This window comes from Jaculus jaculus, chromosome 2 (genome assembly GCF_020740685.1).
Source record: "Jaculus jaculus isolate mJacJac1 chromosome 2, mJacJac1.mat.Y.cur, whole genome shotgun sequence".
In the NCBI taxonomy this organism is placed as follows: domain Eukaryota; kingdom Metazoa; phylum Chordata; class Mammalia; order Rodentia; family Dipodidae; genus Jaculus; species Jaculus jaculus.
Genome location: NC_059103.1, coordinates 16532055 through 16545792, shown reverse-complemented (window position 1 = coordinate 16545792; position 13738 = coordinate 16532055). Strand labels below are relative to the sequence as shown.

The 13738-nt window shown below is 42.3% G+C and overlaps 1 protein-coding gene across 6 annotated transcripts in view; it reads right to left on the bottom strand.

Annotated features, from left to right (window-relative positions):
• Positions 1 to 13738, bottom strand: part of Auts2 (activator of transcription and developmental regulator AUTS2) — a 1279269-nt gene that overhangs the window by 715718 nt on the left and 549813 nt on the right. For all 6 annotated transcript variants that reach the window (XM_045144589.1, XM_045144590.1, XM_045144585.1 and 3 more), the window contains exon 3: positions 5987 to 6088. In XM_045144589.1, coding sequence (XP_045000524.1) covers positions 5987 to 6088 — 102 coding nt within the window. The remainder of the gene's footprint in view (positions 1 to 5986; positions 6089 to 13738) is intronic.

Sequence of the window (13738 nt, the reverse complement as noted above, 5' to 3'; positions counted from 1 at the left end):
TTGGGAATCCCTCCACATGTGGCATGATTCTTGCTTCTGCTTTGATAAGCATCTCTAATGAACAATGACCACGATTATGGGAATGAATGATAAGAACAAACTATGGGAATGAACTTAGACGAATGAAATGTGAGAATAAACAATGAGAAAGGATTGTGGATACGTTTCTGATGGACCTTATAAACACCTTTTCTGAGAATCTTGATGTAAGATGCCTTTTCTGCTAATTTCCTGTCTTGTAACATGCCCTGAAGTTGCTCTTACAGCCATGCAGTGTGCCTGCTGGAAGCAATGTGACAGGGGTTCCTCTGTCTTGCTGTACCTCTGGCTTGAAGAGCACAGATGATCAAGATTGACAGGGACTATGTATAGAGATGCTGGCTGATCTTAAGCCATGCTATTTCCCCTACTTCCTCAGTGACCTCGTTGCCCTCTTGACCTACAACAAGCTTGTATGCTTGAGGAGTGCTGACCACAGCCTTGAAGACAACACGGTCAGTAATGAGCTGCCCACAGAACTGCCACAGATGCACTGAAGACAACATGTGGTCGTCATGTGATGGCATGTGTGAATGGAGTGTGTGTGTTCTGGACCAGTGGAGTCTGCCAGGTCATAACCCTAAATCTCTCCCTTTAACTAATGGTTAAAGGATGATTCAAAGTCAAACGTTCTCTGCCCTTTGTCCATGCAATGGTCAACTTGTTCACGTGTCAGCTTTCTGCTATTCAATAAAAACACTACTGAGCGTCAGCGGAAGCCCCAGCTGCAGCCATATTGGAGTGGGGGCAGCACATGCAGCAGGCTCACCCTTGGGCTAAGCAACTCCAAGGGTCAGTTTTCCTTCTTTTGGGCTCTGCTCTGACCAGCAGCCACTCCACTCTTGGGCAGACAAATCCAAAAGACTGTGTAATTCCATGGCTGTCTCCTAACTGGGCCCTTCATCTTCCCAGGTGTTTACGAGCCCTTAAGCATCTTCTGTGCAGAAGCCTGTTATCCAGTTCATTGCATAGTTTCAGATGGGTTGGCATTTTGCTTTTGAGCTACAGGAGTTCTTTGCATACTCTGGATAACAAACTCTAATGATGTGCATATATTTGCCCCATTCTACATATCAAACTTCACTTTCTTTTTTTTTTTTTTTAAAGTTTTTATTTATTTATTTATTTATTTATTTGAGAGCGACAGACACAGAGAGAAAGACAGATAGAGGGAGAGAGAGAGAATGGGCGCACCAGGGCTTCCAGCCTCTGCAAACGAACTCCAGACGCGTGCGCCCCCTTGTGCATCTGGCTAACGTGGGACCTGGGGAACCGAGCCTCGAACCGGGGTCCTTAGGCTTCACAGGCAAGCACTTAACCGCTAAGCCATCTCTCCAGCCCCAAACTTCACTTTCTTGATTACCCCCTTTGAGGGACAAAAACCCCAGTTCTTATGTAGTCTAATTTTTCTATTTCTCTTTCACTGTTCATGCTTTTGGTGCCATATCTAGGAGTCTACTACCAGATCCAAGGTCATGAAAATTACCTACATGTTTTCTTCTAAGACGTTCATGGTTTTTCTTACATATTCTTATTTAAGAGAGAGAGAAAGAATATGAATGGGTGTGCCAGGGCCTTTAGCCACTGCAAAGGAACTCCATATGCATGCACCACTTTGTGTATCTGGCTTTAGGTGGGTATTTGGGAATTGAACTCAGAACATTAGGTTTTGCAGGCCAAGTGCCTTAACCACTGTGCATCTCTCCAACCCTGAGTTTCACAGTTTGAACACCTGAGTGTAGATGACTGATCCATTTTGAATTCATTTTGGTCATGGTGTGAAGAGATTAAAATTCACTTCTATGCAAGCCACAGGCGGGCAGGGGGCCAGAGCATCCCCTCCCAGACTGAAGCCTCATTAACAGTCCTCGATGCTTCCATGCGCACAAGGCTTTCATTGCTCTATTCCACGATTAAAATCTCACTACCTAACCCCAGGATAATGTATTGAGTCAATAATAGCCTAGCCAAAGCACTGGGAAGGCTGAGGCAAGAGGAGTTCAAGGTTATCCTTGTCTACACAGGCAGTTTGAGGTCAGCCTTGGTTACAGGAGCCTGTCTCAATAAATAAATAAATAAAGCGTAACAAAATCTCATACCAACTTTGTAATAAGAATTCAGGTAACAAAAACAAGTTCTAGAAAGCATATACCCTCTAAGACTAATGAAAAAGTTTTAAGCAGGAAATTTCAGATTTTTGTAATATTCTTTTGATAAATATTTTTGCAAAACTTAAAATGAGATTTCTTTTTTTTTTTTTTTTGAGCAATATTCGCTTTGTCAAACAAGTCTGCAGATGAATGTCAAACATTTCTAAAATGAAACAGCACTGGAAATACCCAGTGGAATTTTTTTCAACGTAAAACTCTAGCCTTCACTTGAATTTCAAGAAGTTGTAGCTATATAGTACATTAGTAAAATTTGAAATAAATTATTCCATTAATATCTTCACAGTTTCTTAAAAAAATATTAGTGGAGATAAATTATCTACCAATTTAAAAAATTTAAACATGTTCACTGAACAAAAATAAATTTAGCTTCAGAACATTGCCTGTTAACAGCAAAGTACTATAAATAGTGCATGTTAAACTTGTTTTTGTTAATATGTACTTTGATGTATAGAACATTTTGTATGCAAAGTGTAAACTTGCATCATGGTTACAGAAGACATATATTGTTAAGGATCAGTAAGCAGTTTACTGCTGAAGTGACTAGTAAGTAGTTCATATTGTCAATAATGCTTTGCTTTTGTAATACATGAATAAAAATAACACTTTCTTAAAAAAAAAAAAAAGAATTCAGGTAAAGCCAGGCGAGGTGGCGCACATCTTTAATTCCAGGACTCAGGAGGCAGAGGTAGGAGGATGGCTGTGAGTTTGAGGCCACCCTGAGAGTACATAGTGAATTTCAGGTCAGCCTGGGTTAGAGTGAGACCCTACCTTGAACCTCCCCCCCCCAAAAAAAAGAATTTTGTTAAGTTGGTACAGCATTCACGGCACAGTGGCGGGCATAACTGTCTTCCAGGAATTTAGGTAGGTGGGGTGGTGATGGTTTCATTAAGATATACTGTCATAGATCTAATAAAATATTTGAAGAGACATCCTCACAGCAATACAGTTTCAGTGAACGACAGTGCTTTTTAGAAAATAACACATTAAAAGATACTGTAAAAATAACTTTACTCTGTTTATTTCATTTAGTTCTTGTAAATATTAGAAGTTACATAGTTAAACCTTGTGATTTTTTTCCTTGAATATATAAACCAACGGTTGTGTCTTTGGGTGGTTCCCTTTGGCTGATTCAGAGATAATTATAGTATGATTATAGGAAATGGGTCAAAGCAATGCAGTATTAGCATTTGGATGAGTCAGAGTAATGCAGTATTAGCACATGGGAAGTTCAGGTAATGCAACAGCTATATATAAAATTTTGGGGGCAACGAACTATTAGCATACGGGGGTTCATGGTAATGCAGTATTAGAATATGGAATGGGGGCCGGGCATGGTGGCACACGCCTTTAATCCCAGCACTTGGGAGGCAGAGGTAGGAGGACTGCCGTGAATTTGAGGCCACCCTGAGACTCCATAGTGAATTCCAGGTCAACCTGGGCTAGAGTGAGACCCTACCTTGAAAAACCAAAAAAAAAAAAAAGAAAGAAAGAAAGAAAAATAGAATATGGAATGGATCGCAGTAATGTGTAATAAGCATAGGGAAGGGTTTGGGCAATGTGGCATTCCTACTGGGTCTGTTCTGGGTAATGAAGCATCAGCATACAGCATGGGCAGGGTAATGCAATACCAGCATATGAATGGTCAGGTATAGTATTAGTACTTGAATGGTTGGGATAACATAGTTTTATCATTCCAGATATCAGTGCACTGCAGTTGCAATCTTCTGCCTTAGTGGACGTTCATCTCTTTTTATACTTTAAAAATATTTATTAGGGAGGGCAAATAGAGAGAATGGGCATGCAGAGCCTCCAGCCACTGCAAATTCACTCCAGATGCAAGCACCACCATGTACATCTAGCTTATATGGGTCCTGGGGAATTGAACCTGGGTCCTTTGGCTTTGCAGGCAAGTGCTTTGATAGCTAAGCCATCTCTTCAAGACCACAGTGGACATTTCTTAGTAAAAAAAGTCAAGTACGCACCCTTAAGATACATTAAAAAACAAATATGCATATATGTGTGTGTATAAAACCCTGTACATTGAATATTAATAGAGCATTTTCCCCTCCCCCTTGGGAAAAAACTAAGCAGCAGTATTTTCTTCGTGTGACGTTGTAACAAAGACCATTGCCTTAGATTTTGTAAAAAGAGGAAGACCACAAAACTCATCAAAGGGCTGAGAAAAGAGAGTTGAGTGTTCTCCACTAAAACATCTCCATTACATCCTTCGAAACCTCAGATAGAACAGGATGGAGACAGAATGTAGTAACCAAGGGCAGGGGAGGAGTGCTTATGACACTGTCTTCCAGACACAAAATGGTTCTGGCATCCATGACCTCACAGTGGCTGACACTATCTATACAAGACCTATAGAAGAGGAGGAAAAAATGATGACATCAAAATAGATTAGGGACTAGTTTGGAAATAAGAAAGGATTCAGTGGAGGGGGAAAAGGGAAGGGGGAAAATTCATAAAAATAAGTTTAAAAGGGCTGAAGAGATGGCTTAGCAGTTAAGGCACTTGCCTGCCAAGCCTAAGGACCCATGTTCCATTCCCCAGTACCCAGGTAAGCCAGATGCACAAGGTGGTGCATGTATCTGGACTTCATTTGCAGTTGCTAGAAGCCCTGGCACACTCGTTCTGTCTCTATCTGCTTCTTTCTATCAATCAAATAAATAAGCAAAATATTAAAAACTAAGTTAAAAAAAAGAGTAGACGTTGAGGTGAAGGGTTAGTTGTTCCTGTGTATAATATCTACCAAAAATCATGCTGTTCCCCAACATCTGAACCTGGAAACTGTTCTTTCTCAGTCCTCTCTCATGGAACCTGCTAGTATTGTATTGCTCTTGTCAATAATAAAATCTTCTCCAGAGTTATTTATGAGAACAGTTTTCAAATATTGCTCACAGGGGCAAAGATAAGTCAGCGATGGTGCTAACATGACTTGTAAAGAGGCGAGAGAGCCCAGAGCAAGGCAGGCGGTTCTCAGGCACAGGCGTGGCCTTGCCCAGGTGCCCAGATGCCCAGGTGCCCAGGTGCCCAGGAAGTGGAGGTGAGTCAGGAGGAGGAGGACAGGCCGCTCCAGGGATAAGGCTTGTTCCCACAAGTTTCCCCCACAGAAATCAGCCAGGAAATTTAGTTCCTTCTCATGCCAAGTAAGTGGCTAGTTAATCATCTCTTCCATAGAACAAGAATACTACAGAAAGGGATGGCTACCAATTTCCTAGGTGTAGAAAGAACAAAGAGCCCACAGCTAAGTGATGTCGTCTTTCAGGTATAACACTGACTGATGACTTCTTTTATTTCTAATACTCACAAAAGTATTATACTAATAAAAGTATTACCTCTTTAATTCATAATCTGTTGTTTATTGCAACAATTATTCCCATTTGTCATTTCTTAAAATACATTTTCAGTCAAACTACATTTTGGAATGGCATGGTAATTAAAAGACATAAACAAGTATATACCCAGAAAGTATGCACTGTAATGTTCCCACAGCCAGGTGATCTGAAGGGAGGGAAGAATTATGCGATACCTGAACCAAGACTACGGCGTGTCTGTGTGGGCGAGAAGAGAAACAGGACTTGTTATTTCTTTTTCTTTCTTTGCATGTCATCAATTTTATTGAAAGGTATATCCCTTAGTACCAAACAAAAAGGCAGTTGGTTAGGTTACCTCTGCCAACTCAAAAATTATCACTGACGCTTCCAAATAATGAAGTATGCAGCCTTTGAAAATATGGAGTGCTTCACGAATTTGTGACATAAACTTACGTCGCTGAGCCTCTCTCGAGAACTGCTCCGGTGGAAGCCCTTGGATTCTCCACTGGCGCTTTCACTGTCACTGTCCCTGCAGCTGTTCTGTCCTGGCTTGAGCTAAAGGAAAAAAGGAAAGGAAAAAGTCAGAGGTGCGCACACACATTTCTTGGCTCGTGACCTTTGAGCCTTGTTAAGAGTGAATGATTTAACATGGCGATCTTGAACGTGCTCCTCGGTTTCTGCACCCATGACTGGCCTAACCAGGGCCCAAGAGTTAGGAAGCGGTTTCCCCTCAGATATGTTCAACAGTGGGCCATCGAAAGAATCACAATGAAAAGATCAAAATCCATGAATATACTAAAGCCAGCTTACACCAAGTACAGCTTCCCACCTCGTTGCTTCTGCTCTCTTCTCCAAGAATCTATTGATTGCAGGGTGTGGTGGCGCACACCTTTAATCCCAGCACCAGGGAGGCAAAGGTAGGAGGATCACCGAGTTTGAGGCCAACCTGAAACTACATAGTGAATTTCAGGTCAGCCTGGACTGAAGTAAGATTCTACCTGGGGAGGGGGGATAAACTGTTAACTTATTGTTATTGTACTACCATTGAGAAGACATAGTGTGTATGTGTGACACAATGTCACATATCCCAGGCTGGCCTCAAACTCCTTATGTAGCTGTGGATGACCTTGAATTCCTGATCCTATCTCTACCTCCTAAATTCTGGGATGACAAGCATGTACATCCATACCTAGTTTATTCCATGCTGGAGATCAAACCCAGAACTTGGTGCCCACTGATGACATTTAAAGATCATGTTTTAGAAACAGTATTCTGGAATTGTACTGAAGATTATTCAGGAGTGCCGATTAATAACAATAGCTTAAATAAATTAGATCAGCAGTCACTCAACAAACACATTCAAGATTACAGCTGGGTTAGTACCAAGTGCTGGCGATACAGAGCTACAATAAAGAGGAAGAGATGGAGACGTTTCTGATCTCATGAAGTATAAATTTTAGTGGCTTATACACATTAGCTCAATGCTGATTTTCTATTAAATTTATCCAACTAAACATTGTCAGCATACAAAAGACTGTAAGTCATACACATGTTTGGAGCTAAGATGTCATTGTTGGGTAGATAGGCATTAGCAGGCTTGGAGGTTATTGGAGATGGGCCTCTTTCCCATGAGAGCCTTGCCATTCCTTAAAACTTTAAAATAGTCAAAGGGAAACCAGTGGAAGGATCAGAGCTTTGTTGAGGCTCATTGAGGGAAAGTGACCCCTGGTCAGAGGAACAATGTGTTCGGCCTCTGTTGCTCATGTCTCTGGTAGAGACATGCCATTCTAAGCTACCCCAAACATAAAATACAAACCCATACCATGATGCCCTCCCTTAAGAGTTAATCCAATTGTCCAGTTCTGTCAATCACATGGTCAAGAAACAACTATTCATCTAAAGACATGCCAAGGATTCCCCCTCAGGAAACCCTCCTTTGAGATCTGTCCACTTTTCTAAGTTCGCACTCAAAAAGCACAAACTTTCTTTCCCCACTCTGTCTTCTTTGGGTACCAGCCAAATTCTAAGCATGTTTGCCCTAACACTCTAGGCTTTCACACTGCTTTTTCAATAAAATCGCCTTTGTTTTACTCACGCCTCTGTGTCCCTGTGTTTAATTCTTCCTAGTCAGAGTTAAGGACTTGAAGGATAAGAAAATGTGCAACATCATCACCAACCACAGTGTCATAGACATCAGTGTGACGCATGAGTTGATCAACACAAGGCTGCCATTCGAGCGAGACAGAGGTAACAGGATGAATGGATGTGAAATGGAAACTCGAGAAGCAGCTTCTGGGGGCTGTGTTTTTCGGTGGCTTCGGCGGAGAGGGTGGCACCCCTGATGAGTGAAAGGCACCAGGAAGCCAGAGAGAAAAGGCAAGACGGAAGGAATTCATCCACACAGCTGGCTTCCCCAACCCTAAAGTGGAGCATTCCTTTTTACTTTCAATCTCTACAAATCCATTTTTATTACTTTCTCAGGAAGTCTTCTCTAACGGAGCTCAGAAAAGTGTGCTAATCTTACTTTATGTTCTCCTGAGCCCTGTAAGTACTGAATTTTCTCCAACATTTAGAATTTCTGAATTCTGAGCTAATTAGGTTGCAAGTTGTATGAGCCTGTTTTTATTACTATGGAATAAAGATCAGAATATTGTCTTTCTAAATGTTCACCTTTTTTACTCTTCAGCAAAGTAGAAATTGGAGCTGGGGACGTGGCTCTGTGGGTGGCATGCTAGCCCTGGCATGCACTGAGCCCTTCACTCAGTCCTTAGTAACTCATGAAGAAGCAAAACAGCGCTGCGGTTAGCAGGGCAAGATAGCCTACACCGTTTACCTCAGCGCGCTGGAGGCAGAGCTAGGAGGATCACTATGAGGTCCAGGTCAGTCTGGCAAGATTGAGACTCTACTTTAAAACAAAACAAAACATAAACAGGTTGGGGGAAATGGCTGGGTGGTTAAAGCCACTTGTTTGCAAAGCCCGCTAGCCCTGGACTCATTCCCCCAGTACCCATGTAAAGCCAGATACAGAAAGAGGTCCCAGAATGTCCATATACTCTCTTTCTCATAAATAAATTAAAATATAGAAGCTTAGCGTTTAAAACAAAAGATTGCTTAAAAATTAAACTCAAGTGTGGTGTGGCTGGCCTATAACCCCAGTGCTCAGGCAGCAGAGACAGGAGGGTCAGAAGTTTGTGGCCACCCTTGCCTATACAGAGAGTTGGATGCCAGCCTAGGCTACATAAGATTTTTGTCTCATAAATGAGTATTAATTAGCTGGGGAGTTTTATCTAAAACGTGTTCTCATCTTCCCTCCATTTGGGCATCCGTAGCTCTTCCCGCCCTGTGCTTTTTCACAGCAGACTCTCTCTACCTGGAATGCCACTCACCTTCATCGTCTCTGACTGTCTGAAGTCAAGGTGCTTCTCAAACTCTTCCCGCCACATTATCTCAAGACTTCTTTCTGTATTTCTTTTTTGTTTTGAATACTCCTTGGAAGCTTAGCTACATGGCATTCTTCATTAGTTTTTTTTTTTTTTTTTCTTTTTGAGACAGGGTCTCAGGGTAACCCAAGTTATCCATGAATTGGTTATATAGCTAAGGATGACCTTGAACTTCCTGTTATCCTGTCTCTTCCTCTAGAGCTCTGGGATCACAGGTGAGCACCACCACCTCAAGTCTGTGATGCTTTTAATGAGAGTGAGATCTTACTGACTGGACTGCATCCCTCACCCTGCTAATTATGGTTCATTTTCAAGTGCAAGAGGAGTACTGTTATAATTAATTTGGCTTTACTGAGAATAAAATCTGCATGTGGAGCAGTCCTCTGATTCATAAGCAGTGTTAGAACTCTTATTCCTGGCCTGACGATTTAGCTCAATTGGTAGAGTGCTTATCCAGCATGGATGAAGCCCTCGGTTCCATTCCCAGCACCACATAAACCAGGCATGGTGGTACATGTCAGATGGTCCAAGAGGATCATGAGTTCAAGGTCATTGGCTACATAGTGAGTTCTATACCAGCCTAGGCTAATGAGACCCTGTGTCAAAACAATGAAACTAACTAAATCTAACCTAACTACACTTTTCTTCCATGAATTAGGTAAGTAGGAGAGCAAAGTTCCTGCACGGCTTGCAAGTGACAACCTCGTAGTTAGGAATGGGCATGGAGTGTCCAACCTTTTAACAACACAACATGAAACTCTCATCCACACATGTTTTTGATCTTACTCAAGGCTATCTTGGGAATCCGGTGGCCATGGGCCATAGGGTGGACATCCTGGATGAAAACCCATGACTGCTGCTCACTGCTCTCTTTGGATTAATGCTCAGTTGACTTTGACCATGGAAATAATGACTCTGAAGAATATTACTGTTCTTTCTCTTTCTACATGTATATAGGTTTTTCATGGTAGGGTCTCACTCTACCCCAGGCTGACCTGGAAGTTACTATGTAGTCTCAGGTAGGGAGGCCTCGAATTCAGGGCAATCCTCCTACCTCTGCCTCTGCTGGGATTAAAGGAGTGCGCCACCACACCAGACACTCGCTTTCTCTCTCTCTGTGTGTATGTGTGTGTGTGTGTGTGTATGTATAGGTTTTTAGACGTAGGGTTTCACTCTAGCCCAGGCTGACCTGGAATTCACTATGTAGTCTCACAGTGACCTGAGACTCATGGCGATCCTCCTACCTCTCTCGGCCTTCCGAGTGCTGGGATTAAAGGTGTGCAACGTATCTGTGGTGATGGTTGATTCTGTTAAGATATACTTATAAAAACTCATTTATAAACACATACACCTGGGAATGAAAGTCATAAGAATATCAAGGTTTCCTCCTAATATCCACCCAGCTTAAGGAAACCTAGGCACTGCACTTGCGTCTTTTCTATGCTTCTTCATGAAAGGAAAATGGTGATTTTAACAAGGCCCAACAGCAGCCTTCAGAGGCCTTGACGTCAATTACCTGACTAAATGTTGATCTAGGCTGAGGACAGAACCCAAGAAGGATGGAGAAGCAGCAGCTTGCTAGTGTTCCCAGGGCCCTGCCAGCACACACACTTAAGTGAATTCTCTTTGGAGAGTCTTACATAAAATCCACCCCGCAATACCCCTTTTCCTTCCAAATCCGGGCTCAAGTTTAAAGGAAACTTAGGATTTTAAGCTGTCAGACAGCTCAATATTTCAAAGACACGGACTGACTATCATAAGCACTAAAGCTAAACCACAAGGTTTCGGGCAAGACGAATTCATTCCTAATCCCATGAATATATTTTCAAAGGGCATTTTCAGCCGCATGCAATGCATCACTCAGGGTAGCATAGCCAGCTAAGAAGCTGTAATTCTGCGCTTGAAATTCCCAACTATCACCTACAACCCAGGGACATACCAAAGGCCAGGTGTGAGCTTAAACATTTAAAGAACCGAGAGAAATCAATGTGCTTGCATTGATTTGTCCGAGTCTACATGCTGGATGGTGTAAGAAAGCGTCTGCCAAAACAGATGCAGTGAGATTTCTTGCTATCAACCTTTGGGACTTTGTTGACATAAACATTTCTATAACCCATTCTCTAGTTTCAGTGTAGAAAACTGAATAAGGACAAAATAGACCAAATGAAAGGAAATAAGTATCTGACATGGGTCACAGAAATTCTATGAATAAGAATTTGGTGGTGTGTGTGGGGGGGAACTGGAGAGATGGCTTTGTTGTTAAGGAACTTGCCTGCATAGTCAAAGGACCCAGGTTCGATTCCTCAGGACCCACGTAAGGCAGATGCACAAGGTGGAACATGTGTCTGGAGTTCGTTTGCAGTGGCTGGATGCCCTGGTGTGCCCATTCTCTTTCTCCCTCTCTTTGCCTCTTTCTGCTCTCAGATTAATAAATAAAAATAAAACATTAAAAAAGAATTGTGTGCATGCATGCATGTGTGTATGTATGTGTATGGTATCATGTTCATGAAAACCCACCCACCTGCCCCCCCACACACACAGATAGGGTTTCACTGGCATGGAGTTCACCAACTGGGCTAGACTGACTAACCAGCAAGCCCCAGGGATCCTCCTGTCTCTGCCTTCCCAATACTGGTATTATCACATTTAAAGGTAAGTACCACAACACCTGGCAGTTTTATATGGTTCTGGGCATCAAACTCAAGTCCTCATGCTTGTGAAGTGTTTATTGACAACTGTCTCCCAAGCCCAATAAGTACTGTTTTAAAACCTAAGACACCAAATCTGCTTTTCATTAGATTTCACTGTTAACAATATATCCTACAAACTCTTGAGGTTCATCAAATCTCTGAAGTGTTAACTGCTGTTAATGGCTCTGAGGAGGTTTGAGTCAGGTTTCCCCGACAAACTTAGGTGTTCTGAATGCTGGGTCCCCATTTGATGGCTATTTGGGAATTAACACCTCTTGGAGGCAGTGTATTGTTGGGGGCGGGCTTATGGGTGTTATAGCCAGCTTCCTCTTGCCAGTGTTTGGCACACCCTCCTGTTCCTGTCGTCCACCTGATGTTGGCCAGGAGGTGATGTCCACCCTCTGCTCATGCCATCATTTTCCCCTGCCGTTGTGGAGCTTCTCCTCGAATCTGTAAGCCAAAATAAGCCCCCTTTTCCCCACAAGCTGCTCTTGGTCGGGTTTTTTTTTTTTTTTGCCAGCATAAGAATGTCACGAGCTTTTATTTCTATGCAGCAACATGTGCCAAAGCCCCATGCACCGGACTACGTGAAGATGAAGCAAATCTGGGCACATCTTGCAGGCAATGGTGAGCTGGGCTGCTCCATTCTTCTCAGCTCAAGTATGGAAAGCGCAAAAAGATACTAGATGCTTAGCAGGTGTCACTAGCCTATCATCCAAAACTTACAGACAGATAAATCAGGTGGAGATGATTCCTCTGACTGCAAGGTAACAGGAGTGGCACAAATAAGGCAAGATACAAGAGACTATGTCAAAAGCAGGCTCCTTCCACAAGCTGGGTTCCTCCTTCAGACCGTTCAGCTTTCCTGTGGAAATCTAAATGAACTCATGTGTGTGTGCTATGTGCGGTGATATGTATATGTATAGTGTATGCACATGTGTGTTCAGATGTGCATGTTCAGTGTACCCTGGGGGGGGGGCAGAGAACATAAGATGGCTTCCTGTATTGCTGTTCCCAGTTGTTTTCTTGAAATGGGATCTCTCAGTGAGCCCAGAGCTGACAGTTTTGGTCAGACTGCCTGATTGGGGAGCCCTAGAGATTGTTCTGTTTTTGTCCCCCCAGACCTACTGGACTGGGGTTACAGGAGCATGTGGCCATGCCTGGCTTTTTACGTGGGTGCTGGAAATCACACTCAGGCATTGATGCTTGCACAGCAAGCACTCTTACCCACCAAGCCATCTCCTAGCCTCCAAGTGAATGCTTTACAAGCTTTTAAAATGAGTAAATACATTCAAATCCTTCTTTATTCTCACTGAAAAGTTTTAACAACCTCAGTCCCATCAAAGCAACAAGTATTAACCTCATAAAAATATTCTTTTTCTTTTTCAAAATAAAACTGTCCTTCAGATGAAGAAAGCATGATGGCACCTGTTTCATCCAAACACAAGGGAGGCAGAGACAGGAGGAATATGGGAGTTTGTAGTCAACCTGGGCTCAAATGAGACACTACCTGGAGGGGGCGGGGAAGTGCAGACTGTGTAGACTTGTATACTGTTTCAGCCCTTTAGCTTTCAAAGGAACATCATAAAAAAGATACATGGCCTGGAAGTTGACATGTGAAAGTAAGCTTGTACAAAGTAACAATTACACACTAAATATAAAGTCACAGTAAAAAATATTCACAAGAGCTGGGCATGGTGGCATATGCCTTTAATCCCAGCACTCACTCAAGAGGCAAAGGTAGGAGGATCTCTGTGAGTTTGAGGCCAGCGTGAGACTACATACTGAATTCTGGGTCAGTCTGGGCTACAATGACATCCTACCTCAAAAAATCAAGCATATATATATGTGTGTGTGTATGTGTATATATGTGTGTGTATGTGTATGTATATATATATATATATATATATACATATACATATACATACATACATATATATACATGTATATACATACATATACATACACATATGTATATGTATGTATATATTCACAAGAAACAAAAACTACACGGTACTTGTAACATTTAACGACATACAAACTTGAAAACGTGGGGCAGGGGATGCACTAGACCC